Source organism: Ailuropoda melanoleuca, chromosome 12 (assembly GCF_002007445.2).
Source record: "Ailuropoda melanoleuca isolate Jingjing chromosome 12, ASM200744v2, whole genome shotgun sequence".
NCBI classification, from domain to species: Eukaryota; Metazoa; Chordata; class Mammalia; order Carnivora; family Ursidae; genus Ailuropoda; species Ailuropoda melanoleuca.
This window is the reverse complement of record NC_048229.1, coordinates 37,695,394-37,712,314: the sequence shown is the minus strand read 5'-3', so window position 1 is coordinate 37,712,314 and position 16,921 is coordinate 37,695,394. Positions and strand designations below refer to the sequence as shown.

Here is a 16,921-nt window from a genome sequence, read left to right as displayed (position 1 = left end):
ACAGTTACCATATTAGCACAGAGAAGGCGAAAGGTGAGCTCATCCTTTTGAACAGTCACAGAGCAGTCTGTTTTGTCCTCAGGGGTCATCAGGTTTTCACAATTATGGGGGGACCCGAGATCTTGAGAAAAAGGAAACGGATCAGAATGTACAAGCCCAGTCTGGTTGGTTTTGTTAACCTGGAGTTAATGCCATTTTAAATTATTGCTTAGAATTTGCCATTTAGGGGGCGCCTGGGTGGCTCAGCGGTTAAGCGTCTGCCTTCGGCTCAGGGCGTGATCCCGGCGTTGTGGGATCAAGCCCCACATCAGGCTCCTCTGCTGAGAGCCTGCTTCTTCCCCTCCCATTCCCCCTGCTTGTGTTCCCTCTCTCACTGGCTGTCTCTATCTCTGTCGAATAAATAAAAATAAAGTATTTAAAAAAAAAAAAAAGAATTTGCCATTTAGAAACTACAACGGGAAGTTATTCCAGAAGGAAGAGAATAAGAGCAAAAATGATCGATTTGACGCTCCAAACTGAATTCCAGCATACTTTTCCCCTTCAGACACATCCCAGTGGCGCACTGAGGGAGGCAGGCCTGTAGTGGAGGGGATGTGTGCCGGACTGAGGGTGGGGGCAGGACGTTGTAGCCGGATGTGTTCTGGCAAGCCAGCCTTCCACCGCAGAATCACGAGGGCCCCATTAGATGCTGGAAGTCCTGGGAGCTGGGAAGGCGATTTTAGCAAATGAACACAGAATTAAACAGAGAGGGGAGAAATGCTTGTGTTCTTTTGGCTTAACTTTTTAAAATATCTCTGCCCTTTTTCCTCATTTATTAAAGTCATTGAAGCTTCTTGTAAAAGGAAGGAAGAGGGGCACCTGGCTGGCTCAGTGAGAGGACCATGAGACTCTTGATCTCAGGGTTGTGAGTTCGAGTCCCACATTGGGTGTAGAGATTACTTAAATAAATTTTTTTTTTAAAGGGAGAGAGGAAGGTTGAAAGGAAGGAGGTAGGTAGGTAGGGAAGTGGGTTGGTGGGTTGGTTGGAAGGAAGGTTGATTCCGTGTGACTCACATTGAACAGCTACTCCGGAGTGTTCACAATGTGGCAGGCCTTGTCCCAACACAGAACCGAAGGCTGCAGATGAGGTGGGAGTGGGACCACAAACACACAAGTGCCTGTGACAAGCCACCAGGAGATGAACACAGTGAAGCAGCACACAGGATTACGTGATCGAGCACACCCGAGCTGGGAGGGGACACCAGAAGTTCGAGTGGTCAGGGGAGGCCTCCCTGAGGAGGCAACATCTGAGATAAGCTGGGTAGATGAGAAGCTGCCATTCATGGGGAATGCTGGGGAGGGCAACTCTAGGCAGACAGAACAGCCAGTGTAAAGGCCCTGGGGCAGGACCGTGCCTGGCATGCTAAAGCAGAATTGGGAGGCCTGTGTGGGAGGAGATGAGGGCAGCGGCAGGGCAGGGCAGACTGTCAAGGATTTCACGGGCTGTGGTGAGGCACATTTTTAAGAATCCCCCAACGTACCCATCATTTGGAGCTGAGAGTTTGGTAAATTTTAATATATCAAACTAAGCTATGTGTAAGCTTTGTTCTCTAAAAACGATTTCACACTGTACATACTGCTTCTTTATTCCTGTGACATATCTGAGAGAACCTCTTTCTGTGTCACATGCATCAGCTCCACTTCTAACAGCTAGATGGCCTGATTCTGTGGGGCCTCACCCTTCCCCTGCGGACCAATTCTGTGTTTGCTTCACAGACAGGACCCCATTAAGCGTGGCCATATACTTGGCACGCGTAGGTTCACATGGGCCTTTCTGAAGGACACACGTCCAGAAGTAGAGCCCTGAGGGCCAAGAGCGTGCATGTCTGAAAGTGTTCCACAGGTGGTTTTGCGCCCCTCCTGGAGGGCCAGCCTCATAAATAGTGTCCCTTGACATAGACAAGCTGAAGTCCCGGCCTGCTCCCTTTCCAGGGGAGGTGGGCACAGCACGGGACATGCCCTGCACTGAGTCACACACTCCACCCAGCTCCTTGCAGGGGTTTCTGGAAAACTGTGAAATCCCTTTGGAAGAGGGAGGGCTGAGCCCCTTTCCAGCTCCCAGGGGAGGAACCATGTACACACTGGGGTGTATGCTCTTCCTCTGTTTCTCTGTGTATATCTCTCTTTGGGCTCTAAAGCTTTTCATTTGCCCAGAGAACACACTTCAGAGAACACTGTAATGAAGCCAGAATTACCCTAGACCTGGAATTCTAATTTGGGGAGGACTACGACCTGACAGGAAAAAACTCAACCAGCCTCTCTTCCTTCTCTTGTTAAAACCCCAAGGTGGCAGCTGAGAAAAATGAGAAGGATGCACACTTCAAAACGCTCAGGAGCCCTAGACATCGTCTTTCTTCCTGGGTCCAAAGACTTTTTCTTCCTTGAGTTACAAAATGATAAATTCCAGGTGTTGCCTTTTTAAAAACTAGTTTTTAAAATGATGATGACGGTTCTGGCACATGATTGTGGTAAAATAAATTGAGACAGTTCAGAAAGGTATCAGATGAAAAGTGACAGTCCCATTTTTCCACCTCCTAAAGAGATTCCTGACCTCCCAGGGGTCACATACCATTGTTCGTAATTTCCCCAGAACTTTTCCTCTGCATTTAAAAGGGTATTACTAAACCAAATGTGATTATGCTCCCCACACACTATACATCTTTTTTTTTAAGATTTTATTTATTTATTATTTATTTGAGGGATTGGGATGGAAGCAGAGGGAGAGGGAGAATCTCAAGCTTGACTCCTCACTGAGCGTGGAGCCCAACATGGGGCTTGATTGCAACCCTGAGATCATGACCTGAGCTGAAGTCAGGAGTCAGACGCAACTGACTGAGCCCCCCAGGCGCCCTGTGTACATCGTTTTTATGCCATGTCTGTGATACAAGCACAGCGGTCAGGTATGGAGGTGACACATGTGGGCTCTGCAGCCTGGTGGCCGTGGCTGGAATCCTGACTCCTCCACTCCCACAGGCTGTGTGACCTTGGACACCTATTGCATAGTTTTTTAGTCTCCTTGCACCTCACTCTCCCGTCTGTAAAATGGGGGTGATAGTAATCAAGGCTGCCGTGCAGATTCAAGGCTCTATTGGCATACACAGAGCCCTTGGATGGTGGACAGGGCCCGGTACACAGTGAGGGCTGTTAGCTGTCATTATTTCTCTCCTGGTGACACTTCAGGTCAGGGACCCAATCTTCACCAGGGAAGTAAGGCCTGAGCCTAAAGGCTGAGCCAGGATCGGAAGGCCAGAGGAGGCCTCAGGGGAAGTCCCAGGAGTGGAGGACACAGAGCCCCAGGAAAGCCAGCCGTGGCTGGGAGAGGGCCAGGGAGCCGGGGATGACAGCCCACAGAACCAGCAGAGGGGACAGAGGAGTATGTGCAGCTCAGGCCCAGCCTCGGGTCAGCAGTTACAAGAGCACCCCCCCGCCGCCATTTCCCAAGCGTTCACCCTGTAAGGTGCCAGCCGGGCACTTTGCAGCAATCGCCACAGTGCTGTGAGGTCAGCACATTCTCCAGAGGGTCCAAGAGATGGCCACCTGTCTGCGGTCCCACAGCAGAAACAGGCAGAACTGGGACTCAGACCCAGGCCTGTCCACCTCCATGGCTCCTGCTTTTAACCCAAGGCTGTGCCTCGATGGCTTTTAGATGGCAGAATGTTCTGGAAGGCATTATGGGGTCAGGTTTGGGTGCTGAAGAAGATGGTGATCTGAGTGACCCTGGCTCACAGACCAGCTTCTGGAACGGGAGCCCCGGGGGTGGTAACAGTGAGGGGGCTCCAGGGCCCTGGTCAGGGTTCAGGTGCCTCATCTTTTTTTTTCCCCCCTAAAGATTTTATTTATTTATTTATTTATTTATTTATTTATTTATTTAAGAGAGAGAGACAGCCAGCGTGAGAGGGAACACAAGCAGGGGGAGTGGGAGAGAAAGAAGCAGGCTCCCAGCAGAAGAGCCTGACGTGGGGCTTGATCCCAGAACTCCGGGATCATGCCCTGAGCCGAAGGCAGACACTTAACGGCTAAGCCACTCAGGTGCCCCCAGGTGCCTCATCCTTTGAGCCTCCCGGCCACCCCATGATTCGTGAACTCTCTTTTCCCACGTGACAGATGAGGAAACTGAAGTTAGGGACCTGACGACAGAGCCTGGAGCACTTGGCCAGAGGTCTGCTGTCTGTGGCCCCACATTCACCATGGGGCCCTGACTGCCAGGAGATCCCTCTGTGAGAGCCCAAGACCCCATCCCTCTTCTGCGATTGGAAGCCTTGGTCTGGGCCACCCTCATCCCACCTGAACAACTGCAGGAACTTTCTCACGGTCTCTCTCCCCCCATGCTTGGCCCCACTTCTGTGAGGGTGTCTGTTCTGTCCAACCACCAGTGATCCTTCTAAAACACAGATCAGGACCTCACACTCACCCGCTCAGAATCTCAGAGGCTTCCATCCCAAAGGCAGTCCCAGGTGTCCTCTGTGGCTCATGAGTTCCTGCGAGGTCTGTCCCGTCCCCTCCCAGACTTGACCTTGCACCACTCATCCCTTCCCTGTCCCCTCACTCATCACCAACCCATGGGCCTCCTCCACTCCTCACTCACCAGGCTTGACCCCCTCAGAGCCCAGCACCTGCTTCCCTCCACCTGGAGTGTTCTTCTTTGCTCTCACCCCCTTAGAAGAGCCATGCTCCATCCCCACTGATCCCCACCCATTTACCTGGCTTTATTTTTCTTCAGAGTTCCTCCCTCTGCCTCACCTTATGGGATCTCTCTTTCTGCTCATTTATTCATCGTGGATCTCCGTGACTGGAGGTCAGCTCCATATTCACTGCTGTGTGTCCCTCTACACGGCCCAGGGCAGGTTCCCAGGAAATCTTGTGGGATGAGTGAATGGAGAGAATAAATGTGATCCCTCTTCCAGCTCACTTCCAGCGGGTGAAGGGGGCAGCCAGCCTTCTTGGGTCAGGACCAGCAGCGTGAGCTTCTGCAAGGCCCCTCTGACCCCGATCCTCTCATTCCAGGCAGGTGGACACTAATACGAAAAACGTCTTTGGGCAGCCACGGCTGAGGGCATCCCTCCGAGACCTCCGCTCCCCACGGAAGAACTACAAATCCACCATTGAGGACGACCTGAAAAAGCTCATCATCATGGACAACCTGGTGCCTGAGCAGGAGAGAGATGCGGGAGTATGTAGAATCGGGCGGGCCGGTAGTCGTGGGAGTGCGCGGGAGGAGGGCGCAGGAGCAGGACAGAGCTTCCTGCCCGTGGCCTCCACCTGTGGCACCTGCCAGCCCCATTTTGGTGTATGCGGCTTCATAGCCAGGAGTCAGGTCGTCAAATTAGGGGCCAAATCACAGCATAAGCCAGCCTTGGCAGGCATGTAGGGGATTCATTCCTCTCTAGGGTAGCTCACGTGACTGGAAAGGGATGCTCTTACTGGCTCTCATGTCCCTCTCCTGGGGCCCAGAGTGGAAGCAGCTTCCTCCCACCCAAACCTTGTGGACCAAGAGTGGGGGCGGGGTTCCCTGGGGAAATTCAGGCTCTTGTTACCCAAAGGCAGGGGAAACATAAGGCTCCCTTAGTCCCTCGACACTTCTTCTCTTCATTCTTGTCCCCGCCTACTCCTGGTTGGCCATACTCTTCTGGGACCGAGCTGTCTCCAGTGGTCCCCACCAAGGACTGGCTCCCATAAGGCCAGCTTAGGTCACACCGCCTTCCCTAACCTTACCAAGAGCAGGAGGGTGGCGATGGCCTCGAGAGGGCCAGGAGCAGAAGGGGAGGGAGGAGGAGAGGAGGTATCCCCAGGGGAAACGTGAGGTGCTTTGAGCAGAAAGAGGCAGAAAGAGATGCTGGGTGGGTAAGACACACAGCAGTCCGGGATGGGAAGACACCTGTGAGGACAATGACCAGGAGCCAGGCCATGACCGCACCCCATGACTGTCCCTGTCTCGCCAACAGTCACCACACAAGAGCCTGCAGCGGACGCTGTCCGACGAGAGTCTGTGCAGCGGGCGGCGGGAGCCCAGCTTTGCCAACCCTGCCAGCCTGGAGCCGGGCCTGCCCAGTGACGTGCTATTCACCAGCACCTGCGCCTTCCCCTCCAGCACGCTGCCCGCCCGCCGCCAGCACCAGCACCCCCACCCGCCCGGCGGCAGCAGCCCCAGCACTGTCCCTGCAACCGGCAACGGCTTCCCCGAGAAGAAACGTGAGCCTGGGCGCACCGGGGCTGGTGGGGGGTTTCCCCCAGTGTTGGGAAGTGGGGGGCAGTCTACACTGGAGGTCATCAGTGTTGTTGTCAGGCAAGGTGGGGAGCTGGGGTATGTAGGAGCTTCGGGAGGGGTACCGTTGGTCGGGCACTGTGTGTCACCCACAGAACAAGGGATTGTTAGCCAAGCATCAGGGCGTCTCCTGGGGACCACCTCGCTAGAAGTCTGGACTGCCCAAAGATTGGAGTCATCTGAGGCCAGAGTGGGGGGTTTAGCCTCCACGACTGCAGACAGGAGGGCCCTGAGGATCGGGCTTTCCGTTAGCTGCTCCCCCAGCTCCCTATTCCAGCAGCAAGCAGATGGTTTCGTGAATGTTTATTTACTTACCTGATTCCCCCCAAGTCTGCCAACTCTTGGAGGGAAGAGGTGTAAGGGGGTGACTCATCCATCCTTTTATTCATCCAGCGACTACTTACCCAGCATCCCCCACAAAGGGGGCACAATGCACACGGCCCCCATCAAAACCCGTGCACCGGTGGGGCGGGCCGTGCCTCCAGCCCCCCTCTAATCCCTTATGCACAACCCCAAAGGTCCAAACCTGAGAGGTGATGCAGAAGTTCAGGCCAGGCTCATTGAGCAGCAAAACCCACCCCAGACAGCCACGGGGCTGTTTGTTTATTGCCCTTTTCTACCCCACGTGGTGTGAGCGATCGTGACTTCAATTGCAGATCGCTGGCCCTGACTACGGGGTGCTGCCCAGCCTTTCCAGGGGCCGGTGTGTAATCGGCAGCACCTGTGCAGCTCCCTCTGAGGCAGACAGATCTTGACTTCGGAGATATGTCTACCCCAGGGGTTTGGGCTGAGGGCTGGATATCGTTGAGGTGGACCTCCCCAAAGCCTGCTCCCTTTCCGTCCTCATCCCCGTCTCAGCTCTAGGCCGACCTGCCCCTCAGCACATTAAACCGAGACTCAGACACGTTAGTACGTGGAAGATGCTGCGTACCATCCCTGACAGGTGCAGTAAGCACTGAAGAGCACTAGCTCTTTATTATTCTGTTGGTATTCTTCCGTCTGGAGCAAGCATTTTAATCCCCCTGTGAGTCAGGTTTGTACCTCAGGACTGGAGAGCAGGGTTAGGATAGAGTATTAACAGGGACCTTCTAAACCCCAAAGCCTGGTGGGGTTGGGTGTCGAGCAGGGTCAGCGTCAGACCACGCAGTTCAAAGTCAAGTGCCACTGAGAGCGAGTGTGAACTCGAGCCAGGCATCTCGCTCTGAGCCTCAGTTTCCCCCTCCACAACACAGGGGGTCATCATAGCGCCTCCCTCCCAGCTATTTGAGGTGAGGCTGTGAGATGGTGGTCCCCAGAGCGCGCCCAGCATGGTTGGGCCCTGCCTTTCCTGCCTGAGTCACCTCCTGACCTCTCTGTGCTCCACGGCCGTCCTCTGTCCCCTCCCCTTTGGCAGCTGTGAAGGGTCAGCAAGATGAGGCCCGGGGCCTCTGCCCGGCACACGGGATTCAGCCGATGGCTGCAGCAAATGCAGCTGCTGCTGCTGTCACTCCCAACACCCGGAGACACCAGGGGCCTCTCTCTGCCCCACCTTCTAGACAGGGACTCAGCAGGTCTCCCCACGGTGACGCTGCCGCCACCAGACACTGGCCACACACTGACGACCCCGATTTATATTTGTGGCCTAGCACTGCCTCCCCCTCTCCACACCTCCAGAAACAAGCTTGTGGCCCACCCCCGGCCTCCCCATCTCAAGGCTGGCTTCAGAATTCTGAGGTCACCCTATACTCTTCTCTCTGGCCCACACTCAGTCCCCTCTTCTGGGAGTCCGTTTGGTTTCACGTACAAAATCATTCCAGGACCTGCCACACAAACACCACTCCCCTGCCCCCGCCTCACCCAGTGCTGTCCGCTCTCCCCAGCAACCTCCTCACTGCCTCCTTGCTCCCCACCCCCATACAGACCTGCCTCCGCACACAGCCAGGGGGAGCCTGTGAGCGCCTGCATCAGGTCGTGTCCCTCCCTGCTTAGAGACCGCCTGTGGCTCCATCCCACTCAGAGTAAAAGACAAAGTCCTCCTGACCTACGAGGCCCCGTCACCTCTGACTTCACCTCCCACTGTACTGTCCCTCTTACCCCATCCCCACCCACATAAACACCTGACACTCCCACCCTCTTACCTGCTGGCATTTGGCATCTTCTAATGATGGTAACATATTTATTTGATCGTATGTGCTGTTATAACAATTATATAGGGTTACAGAGCTACACAGAAAGTAAAACAGAATGGATGAACGTCTTTGTTTCCTTCACGTTGTCATCCTCCTCACCCCCACCCCCCACTCTTCCTACCCAGCCACCATCTCTGCCTCGGAGCTCTCGCTGACCGATGGGCGGGACCGGCCACTGCGGCGCCTTGACCCCGGGATGATGCCCCTGCCGGACACAGCTGCTGGCCTTGAATGGTCCAGTCTAGTGAATGCAGCCAAGGCCTACGAAGGTAGGCACCTTCCACCCAACCTGGCCCCTCCCTTCCCCCGCTCTGTTCTAGAAGGACCAGCAGAGGCCTTAGGGCTTTGAAGTGGGGCACACGCAGGATCCAGAATTAGGGGGAGCCGGGTTCACATCCTGCCCTGGCTCTGGCTCGCTGTGCAGTCCTGGGCAAGTGTATTTGCCTGTCTGATCTACAGAACAGGAACATGCCTGGGGCCACAGTGAGGATTGCATGAAACACCATGTGTGAAACACATCAGGCACAGAACGAGCCCTCAACAGACGGTCCCTTGTATCATATCACAGGGTGAACTTATAGTCCTCCAAGTTGTGTTTAGGTTTGCTCTGGCTGCAAGCAGCAGAAAACCCAAATTAACAATGACTTAAGTGTGCAAGGTCTTATGCAGGTGAAAATTCCTGGAGTGGGTAGCCTGGGACTGGAGCCGAAGTTCCATAACTGCATTAGGGTGGGGCGCCTGGGTGGCTCAGTTGTTAGGCGTCTGCCTTCGGCTCAGGTCATGATCCCAGGGTCCTGGGATCAAGCCCCGCATCAGGCTCCCTGCTCAGTGGGGAGCCTGCTTCTCCCTCTCCCACTCCCCCTGCTTGTGTTCCCTCTCTGCTGTCTCTCTCTCTGCAAATAAATAAATAAAATCTTTAAAAAGAAATGCACTAGGGTGCAGGTTCCTTGTGCCCTCTGCCATTTCCGGGGGGCCTCACCCTCACGGTCCAAGATGGCTGCTAGAGTGCAGGCCACCGTATCCAGCTCCGAGCAGCAGGAGAGAGGACACATCCCCAAGCCTGACACTCCTCCACTTCCTTACCATGGGCTGGAGCATCACACACAGCCATACCTAATAGCTCCAGGACAGGCTGCGTGCAAAATGAGGCCATATGCCCAATGAACGTTTGGGATTTGTTCTTAGGGAAAAAGGGAAAACAGATAATGAGGGACAGCTAGCACTCTGCCATTTCCTTCCCACGTGACCTTGGGCAAGCAGCTTTGTCTTTCTAAGCATCAGTTCCTCATCTGTAAAATGAGACCTATGGTGACCCCTGACAGACATGAACATATTCTTCTGGCTCTTGTTTTCATCTTTTAGATGATAGCTTTGCTGTCCTTCCTTCAGGAAGCCCTCCCTGATATCCCATAGTCTGGATTTGGCACCTGCTCTGGGCTCACCCAGCACTGACCACTCAGGGCCACTGCTGTCCAGTGGGGGGTCTGTCTTCCCCGCTGGTCTGGGAGGGCAGGACCTGGGACCATCTTGGTCACTGCTGGATGCCTGAATGGGTCTGGCTTAGAGCAGGATCCCTTAAACCAGACCCATAGGGTACGTGGCCTTCCTATTTCCATGTTTGGGTCAGTCCCCATCTGGCATGTGGCCTGGAGAAAGCTTCCCTCCTTGTCTGCTCCTTTGGTCTCTTCCATCCTACCTTGCAGCCTCTCCCGTCACAGGATGAAGACAGTCAGGCCTCCGGGGGTGGGCAGGGTGGGAGGGAGAGCGGTCAGAGAACACCAAGCTGGGCCTCTGGTCTACCCCGGCCTTATGCTCAGGAACCACCAGCAGGGCAATGGCTGCTAGCAGGGGCCCAGTACTGCAGGTAAACTGGACTCTTCAGAGCTCTGACACACAGCGGAGGAGAGGGTTGCTCCACGGCACTTCTGGGAGGAGGTGACACGGCCGCCATGACATTACAGGGCATCTCCACAGAGCCAGCACTTTATCACCTTACAGACATCACTTCTAACCTCTGGTCTCAGGGATGTGTTAGGATTCCCGTTTACAGCTGAGGAAACTGAGGCTCAGCTGCCAGCATCCCCCACCTGGCTACGGGCACACGGGGTCAGGATTCGAAACCAGGTCTGAAGATCCTCCAGAAAGATGGGCATAGGAAACAGACCACTTATAGAAAAAGAAACTCAGATGCTCTTACACTTTTGTACATACGCTCAGGCACTCTCCTCATTGAGATGAATTCGGGTTGTAACTCACTGAGCTACAGTTCTTCACCTCTCCGAGCTGCAGAGACGGAGGTGGAGGACCCCGTGGGTGAGCAGGGGAAGGGGGCCCCTCGTGTGTGGCAGGTGCAGTGTAAGCTGGATGCAGGCCCTGGCACTGCCAGACGGACAATGCACATGCCCTTTCTCCCCACAAATCTCGGGAGTCTTGGCACAGGGACGCCTTTCCTCTAAATGTGGCCCGATTGACCATCACCCCGTGGTGCGTCCTTCCTGGCGTGGACTTGGGCAGACCTCACCTCTTACCCACGATCTGAATGGCCACTGAGGGAAAGTGGTGGTGACTTGGGGGACAAAAAGGACAAAAAGGTTCATTTTTTTTATCCGTTCATTCGTTGACGCCACAAACTCGATGCTGCTGGCCCCAAGGACTTCACATCCCCCTACAAGTCACGGGCAGTGTCAGGCTGAACATTACTTGGGCCCAGGACTTTGGGAGGGAGGGAAAGGAGTGGGGCCAGCGCAGGATGTGACAAGTGAAGGCATCCTTGTCTCCTGAGGGAGGAAAGGTCAGGCGCGGTTAAAAAGTAAAGCAGAGCCTCCAGCCTGGGTTTGAACCCCAGCTTCGCCACTGACGAGCTGGGTGACAAGTGGTTGGCTTCTGCTGCCTCAGTTTGCTCGTCTGTAAAGTCAAGGTGACATTCCTACTGCAAGGTGTTTGTAAGCATTGATGGGTTTACGTATACTTACTGCTCTTACAAACGAACGCGTGTCAGTTGGTAGCACCTGTGCGTCCCTGAGGCCATTTGGGTTTTTAACCCCAGATTCAGGATCCAGGGAGAGAATCTGAGGGCCTTTATCAATTGGACTCTCCAAGTCTCCACAGGGTACCCAGGGGGTCTCACTCCCTGGGTTCCCCAAGCAGCTGGCTCTTCATCTGACAGGATGCATGGGGAGTGTGGGGGCATGTCCCGGGAGGGGTGCCAGGCAGCGGGGCCACCTCCTCTCTCCCCACCTCTCTCTTCCCATGGGTGTCCAGGCATCCCGGGGCCAAGACCACTGGTCTGTGGGAAGCAGCTTGGAGGCTCCAAGCCGCTCCCTGAAGACCAGATGCCACCAGCATCTGTGGTATTGTCTTCAGAAAACAGAGCTGTCCAGACACTGAGCCCCCGCTGTGGGCTTCTGGGAGAGACTGGGCAGCCAGAGCCCCACCCCCCCGCAGCCACCCCATTTACACTGCTCCACCCCCCGACCTTGCCTTAGGAGCCAGCACCACCTGTGAGAAAGCTGGGGGAGCAGGTTGGTAGCACATCAGAGTCCCCCAGGGAGTTGTCTCCTCCTTCTCTATGAAATTAATAAATGAACCCCCGCAACACCACAGAAGGTTAGGTAATGGGTGATGTGGGACCGTGTAGCAGAAAGGCCTGGAAGGAAACACACCAGTGCCACAGTGGCAGTTACTTCCCTGTGGAGCAGGGCGCGGGCCGGCAGCAGAGCTGTGCGCTTGGTTTGTTTCCGGGATGTTGTATGTGCATTATCCTGTGTGATTCAAACAGATGGAAAAGACTAAAGGAATTATTGTTAATTTCAGTAGGTATATTCACAGCGTGATAGCTGTGGCATAGGGAAGCTTCTGTGGGTGAACTACAAAAATAATCTTGGGTTTGCTTCAAAGTATTCCAGAAAAAAAAGTAAAGGAGATCACATCTTGTGGTGCTAGAAAGTAAGGAAATGCTTTAGCAAAAGGGGTCGGGGGGGGAATAGAGCAGTCAGGGGGACACAGGAGTCATCCTGAAGAGCTGCCAATGGCCGAAGTTGGAGCAGTTGAACAACAAAATAAATAATAGCAGTATTGGATTCTAACCCAAAGAAGAGAATAAATGTCCATGAGTCCATACTCATGTAAGTAGGTAACTGAATAAACAGACGGTGGCTATATGACAGCTCTTCCTTATAAGAGGATCCCCACTCATCTAGAAGGAATGAGGAAAATGGAAAGTCATCATTAAAATAACAGTAGTGATTGATGATTTCTAAAATTAGTGGGGAGACTTTAAGCAGAAGCAAAGTGTTTACATAGCCTCACAGTATCTACCCCAAAATATTTAATGAACGATTGCATAATCCCCAAGTGCTTTCATACTCGTCCCTCCAGGAGGTGGGGCTTAATTTCCCTTCGCTGTTGGGAGTGGGCCAGACTCAGCATCTCACTCCTAACTCAGTGGCTATTGGAAGGGAACAGTAGTCACTTCACAACGGAGAAAGCCAGTGGACAGCCCTTTAACCAAGGGAGCAAGGTCACCATTGCTGGTAACAAGACACGTCAACATCTGGGCTACCTGGGTGACTCATTGGGTTAAGTGTTCGCCTTTGGCTCAGGTCATGATCCAAGAGTCCTGGGATCAAGCCCTCTGTTGGGCTCCCTGCTCAACAAGGAGCCTTCTTCTCCCTCTACCTCTGCCTCTCCCTCCACTCGTGCTCTTTCTCGCTCTCTCAATCTCTCTCAAATAAATAAAAAATCTTCAAAAAATAAAATAAAAACTTCTTTAAAAATGTCAAAACTTGAATCGGGGGCCTGCCTTTGCTGGGTGGCCAGCTTGTGCCCCTGAGCTCCTGGTAGCACCTGTGCCCAATGGGCACACAGGGACTCCCCCCCCTGGTTTTCTGTGCCCACATATTCCACTGTCCAGCTGTCCCCGGGGCTCACTGACCTAGTGGCTCTGAGAGGGTCCGGCTGCCACCAGTTCTTACCCTGACAGAAAGATCATCTCCTGGTCCCCGTTTAAAAATGCAGGTGCTCATGGGGCGCCTGGGTGGTGCAGCGGTTAAGCGTCTGCCTTCAGCTCAGGGCGTGATCCCGGCGTTATGGGATCGAGCCCCACATCAGGCTCCTCTTGCTATGAGCCTGCTTCTTCCTCTCCCACTCCCCCTGCTTGTGTTCCCTCTCTCGCTGGCTGTCTCTATCTCTGTCAAATAAATAAATAAAATCTTTAAAAAAAAAAAATGCAGGTGCTCAGGCCCCGTCCCCGGGGTGAGTCTAGGGTGGGACCTAGGAATCGGAGCTTTAACCACCTTTTCTCTCTTCAGTATGATAGTATTCTCTGTCTTGCTTCTCTTTTCACTTTTGAAATTTCACAGACATTCTCAAAACCATAGTGCAAACGAATCCCCATGAGCTCCTCACCCAGCTTCAACCTCATCTACTTGTGGCCATGTTTTGCATATCATTCCTTGTTGATGAAACCAGGTCATTTATGCCGAATTTGGGTGGTTACTCTCACACTGTCATTTCACTTGTTTCTATCCCTTGAATTTTGTTTAAACCATTCATTGGGTCCAGAAGCTTGCTTAGAATCAGGATGGGATTTTTGTGTGTCACTCAGTTTGGGTTTGGGGCAGGAACCCATCCTAAATGCCTGTGTTATCGAGCAAAAGTGATTGGGTGGTTTGGCTGGGAGGTGTGCAGGAAAGGTGGTTAGTCAGTGGGGCAGAGGTACAGGGGGGTGGAGGGACGGGGAGCCCTGCTGACCCCTCTCCCCTCTTTCTCCTGGGCAGTGCAAAGAGCCGTCTCGCTTTTCTCCCTCAACGACCCAGCTCTGAGCCCGGAGGTCCCACCTGCACACAGTCCTGTCCACAGCCACCTGAGCCTGGAGAGGGGGCCCCCCACTCCCAGGACCACCCCAACCATGAGGTGAGGTTTCCCTGGGAACACCTGGAGGCGGGCAGCCTGAGTCCCTACAACCCAGATCCACGGCCAGTGAAAGAGGGGCCACGGCGGGGGTGGGGGGGGTGTGAGAGGCAGCTGCTGCTCGGCATCCCCCACCACCCTCTCCACACTAGTTGGGGAGACATCTACTCTTCTCCCCGACAGACTGTGGAGTAATCCACGCGCAGGGACCCAGTGGTGGCTGAGTCCAGGTTAGCACCATCCCCATGGATGGAGACAGCACTGTAAGCCATACAGTCAGTTCACTTCTAAGTTGTGAAGGGCTAAGGAGTGCTCCCCACGGCACCTCCCACCCTGGTCCCTTCCTGCCTTTCATTTCCCCTCCATCTCCTCCTGGGTCCCCTCTACACATGCCTGAATTATGCAGACGGTCACCTCTCCCCTGGCGGCCCGAGCTGGACTGTCCGTGGACCCAGGAGCTGGGCTGTCCGTGGACCCAGCAGGGACGGGGGAGGACGGGGAAACAGACCTCTCACATCTGTCCTCTCACATCTAGTGCAACATATCTGACTGCACTCGCTTGGCCGGAAATATAATTAAAAAGAGGGAGACAGAGTGGAAAGGGCACGTTCGCACGTCCGTGGATTTCAGGAGTTCGCGTCACTCTCACCGGCGCACCTCGCCGTGCAGGCCGACGTGTACATCAGCAGGGCGCTGCACTTTATGGGCAAATGGAGGGATTTTCGACGGAAATTTTGACTCTTCTGGGTTTTTCTGACTCTTCTTTTTTTTTTGACTCTTCTTCACACTCCTCTTTCACTGGCTTTAGAACTCAACCTCCACCAAAGATGTGGTAGATATAAGCCCAACTATAATCACAGGAACGAGGCGGTTACAGACAGTGCCCTGCACTGCTGAGAGGGGAGGAACGAGGGAGGAGTGGGCGGGGGAGCAGGCTGGCTGTGGGAATGGCAGGACCGTGGCCTCCGGGCGAGCTCCCTCAATCCCTTCACCCCTGAGCTGGTGACCCTCTCCCACCTGCCTCCCACCTCCCCAGCAGCTGGGGGTCCCCAGGATCTAAGATCGGGGAGGGGGAAGAAAGGGGTGGGAAGGCAGAGTGAGTCCTCTCCCCCCTCTCTCTCCCCTCTGGTCTGCAGCAGCCCAGCCCCCCGCCCCCCCCATCCCCGGCACCCCCGCCATGCCTTGTGGTGTAGATGCCCACTGTGCGTNCTGCCCACTGTGCTCCGCAGGCCGAGCAGGCCAGGGCTGGGGGCTGCCCAGAGGAGGACCCACAGGCTGGGGATAAGGACACGGTGCCCTCCCAGACCACGTTGGGCGAGGAGCTGTGTTAAACTGAGACTGTGCCCAGCACAGGGTAGGCTCTCTGGAAGGGCAACGCTGTCATCATCTTTGTCGGTGTCCTTTATTATAGTCCCCGAGGGCAGGCCCTCCTGTTCATTGCCCATTGCAGACGCAGGGCCCAGGTCTGCGGGGTGCTCGGTGGATGTCCGCAGGCGGTCTCTTTGTATTGTGCCACGTGAGGTGCTCCACCTGGGAGGAGTTTCTCCCTGAAGTCCAGGCATGGTCTGTGCCTGGGGAGAGGGCGCTCTTCAGGGCAGGCACACACCCAGCCTTCCACAGGCACCCGCAAGCCCCGCCCACATCCACAGATCCACAGCCCCTGTGCACACCCACAGACGTACTTCCTCTGGGTGGAGCGCAGCAGGGAGGAGGGCTGGCTTCAGGCTTCCCCCAGAGCCCCTCCTCCAGGCATCCCTCAGGACCCCAGCAAGGATAGGGATCCCCAGAACTTCAGGGACAAAAGGGTCCTGGGCCCCGTGGGTCTGGAACCCTCCCCGGGGCCTGGGGGCCTTGAGTCTCACCCTGTCCCCTGTCTTTTCAGCGAGGAGCCTCCCCTGGACCTGACAGGCAAGGTGTACCAGCTGGAGGTGATGCTGCAGCAGCTGCACACAGACCTCCAGAAGGTAAGGCCGCCAGGCAGCCAGCCCTCACGGTGTGCGCCGCCCTGTTCCGCTTCCCCGACACTCGGGGGGCAGGGGGCCGCGAGGCTGAAGCACCTGTCCCCACCCCACCCCACCCATCCTAGGGGGTCCACCCAGCTTTGAAGGAATGTAGCCATGAGCAAAGAGTAGAAAGTGACACCACCAATACGCAACTAATGAAGCATCAAACTTTACATCGGAATCTGGGGATGTACTGTATGGTGATTAACACAATATAATAAAATAAAATTAAAAAAAAAAATAAAAATAAAAAAAATTAAAAAAAAAAGAAAGTGACACCACCAAAGTTTGGTAAGCACATGGAGAAAACTCCTAAATTCCTGGAGGAAGAACAAATTGGCCCAGCGTTTTCAGAGGGCAGTTGGACAATATTTATTTAAAAAAAAAATGTGATTCTGCCTCTTGTCGATCCCACAGTTCTGCTTGTGGGCATTTGTCCAGCAGAATTTCGAGCATGGGGACAGAGATCCGTGAGCAGGGATGTTCACTGCTGCTCCGTTGGCAATAAACACTTGGCTCCAGTGCAGCTGTCCCTCCAC

General features: G+C 54.5%; 1 protein-coding gene across 1 annotated transcript in view; it reads left to right on the top strand.

Moving 5' to 3' along the window:
- Positions 1–16,921, top strand: part of SIPA1L3 (signal induced proliferation associated 1 like 3) — a 100,494-nt gene that overhangs the window by 80,505 nt on the left and 3,068 nt on the right. The window contains 5 exon segments of the mRNA XM_034638669.1: positions 5,044–5,209; positions 5,982–6,228; positions 8,595–8,738; positions 14,247–14,382; positions 16,262–16,343. Of these exon segments, the coding sequence (XP_034494560.1) occupies positions 5,044–5,209; positions 5,982–6,228; positions 8,595–8,738; positions 14,247–14,382; positions 16,262–16,343 (775 nt within the window).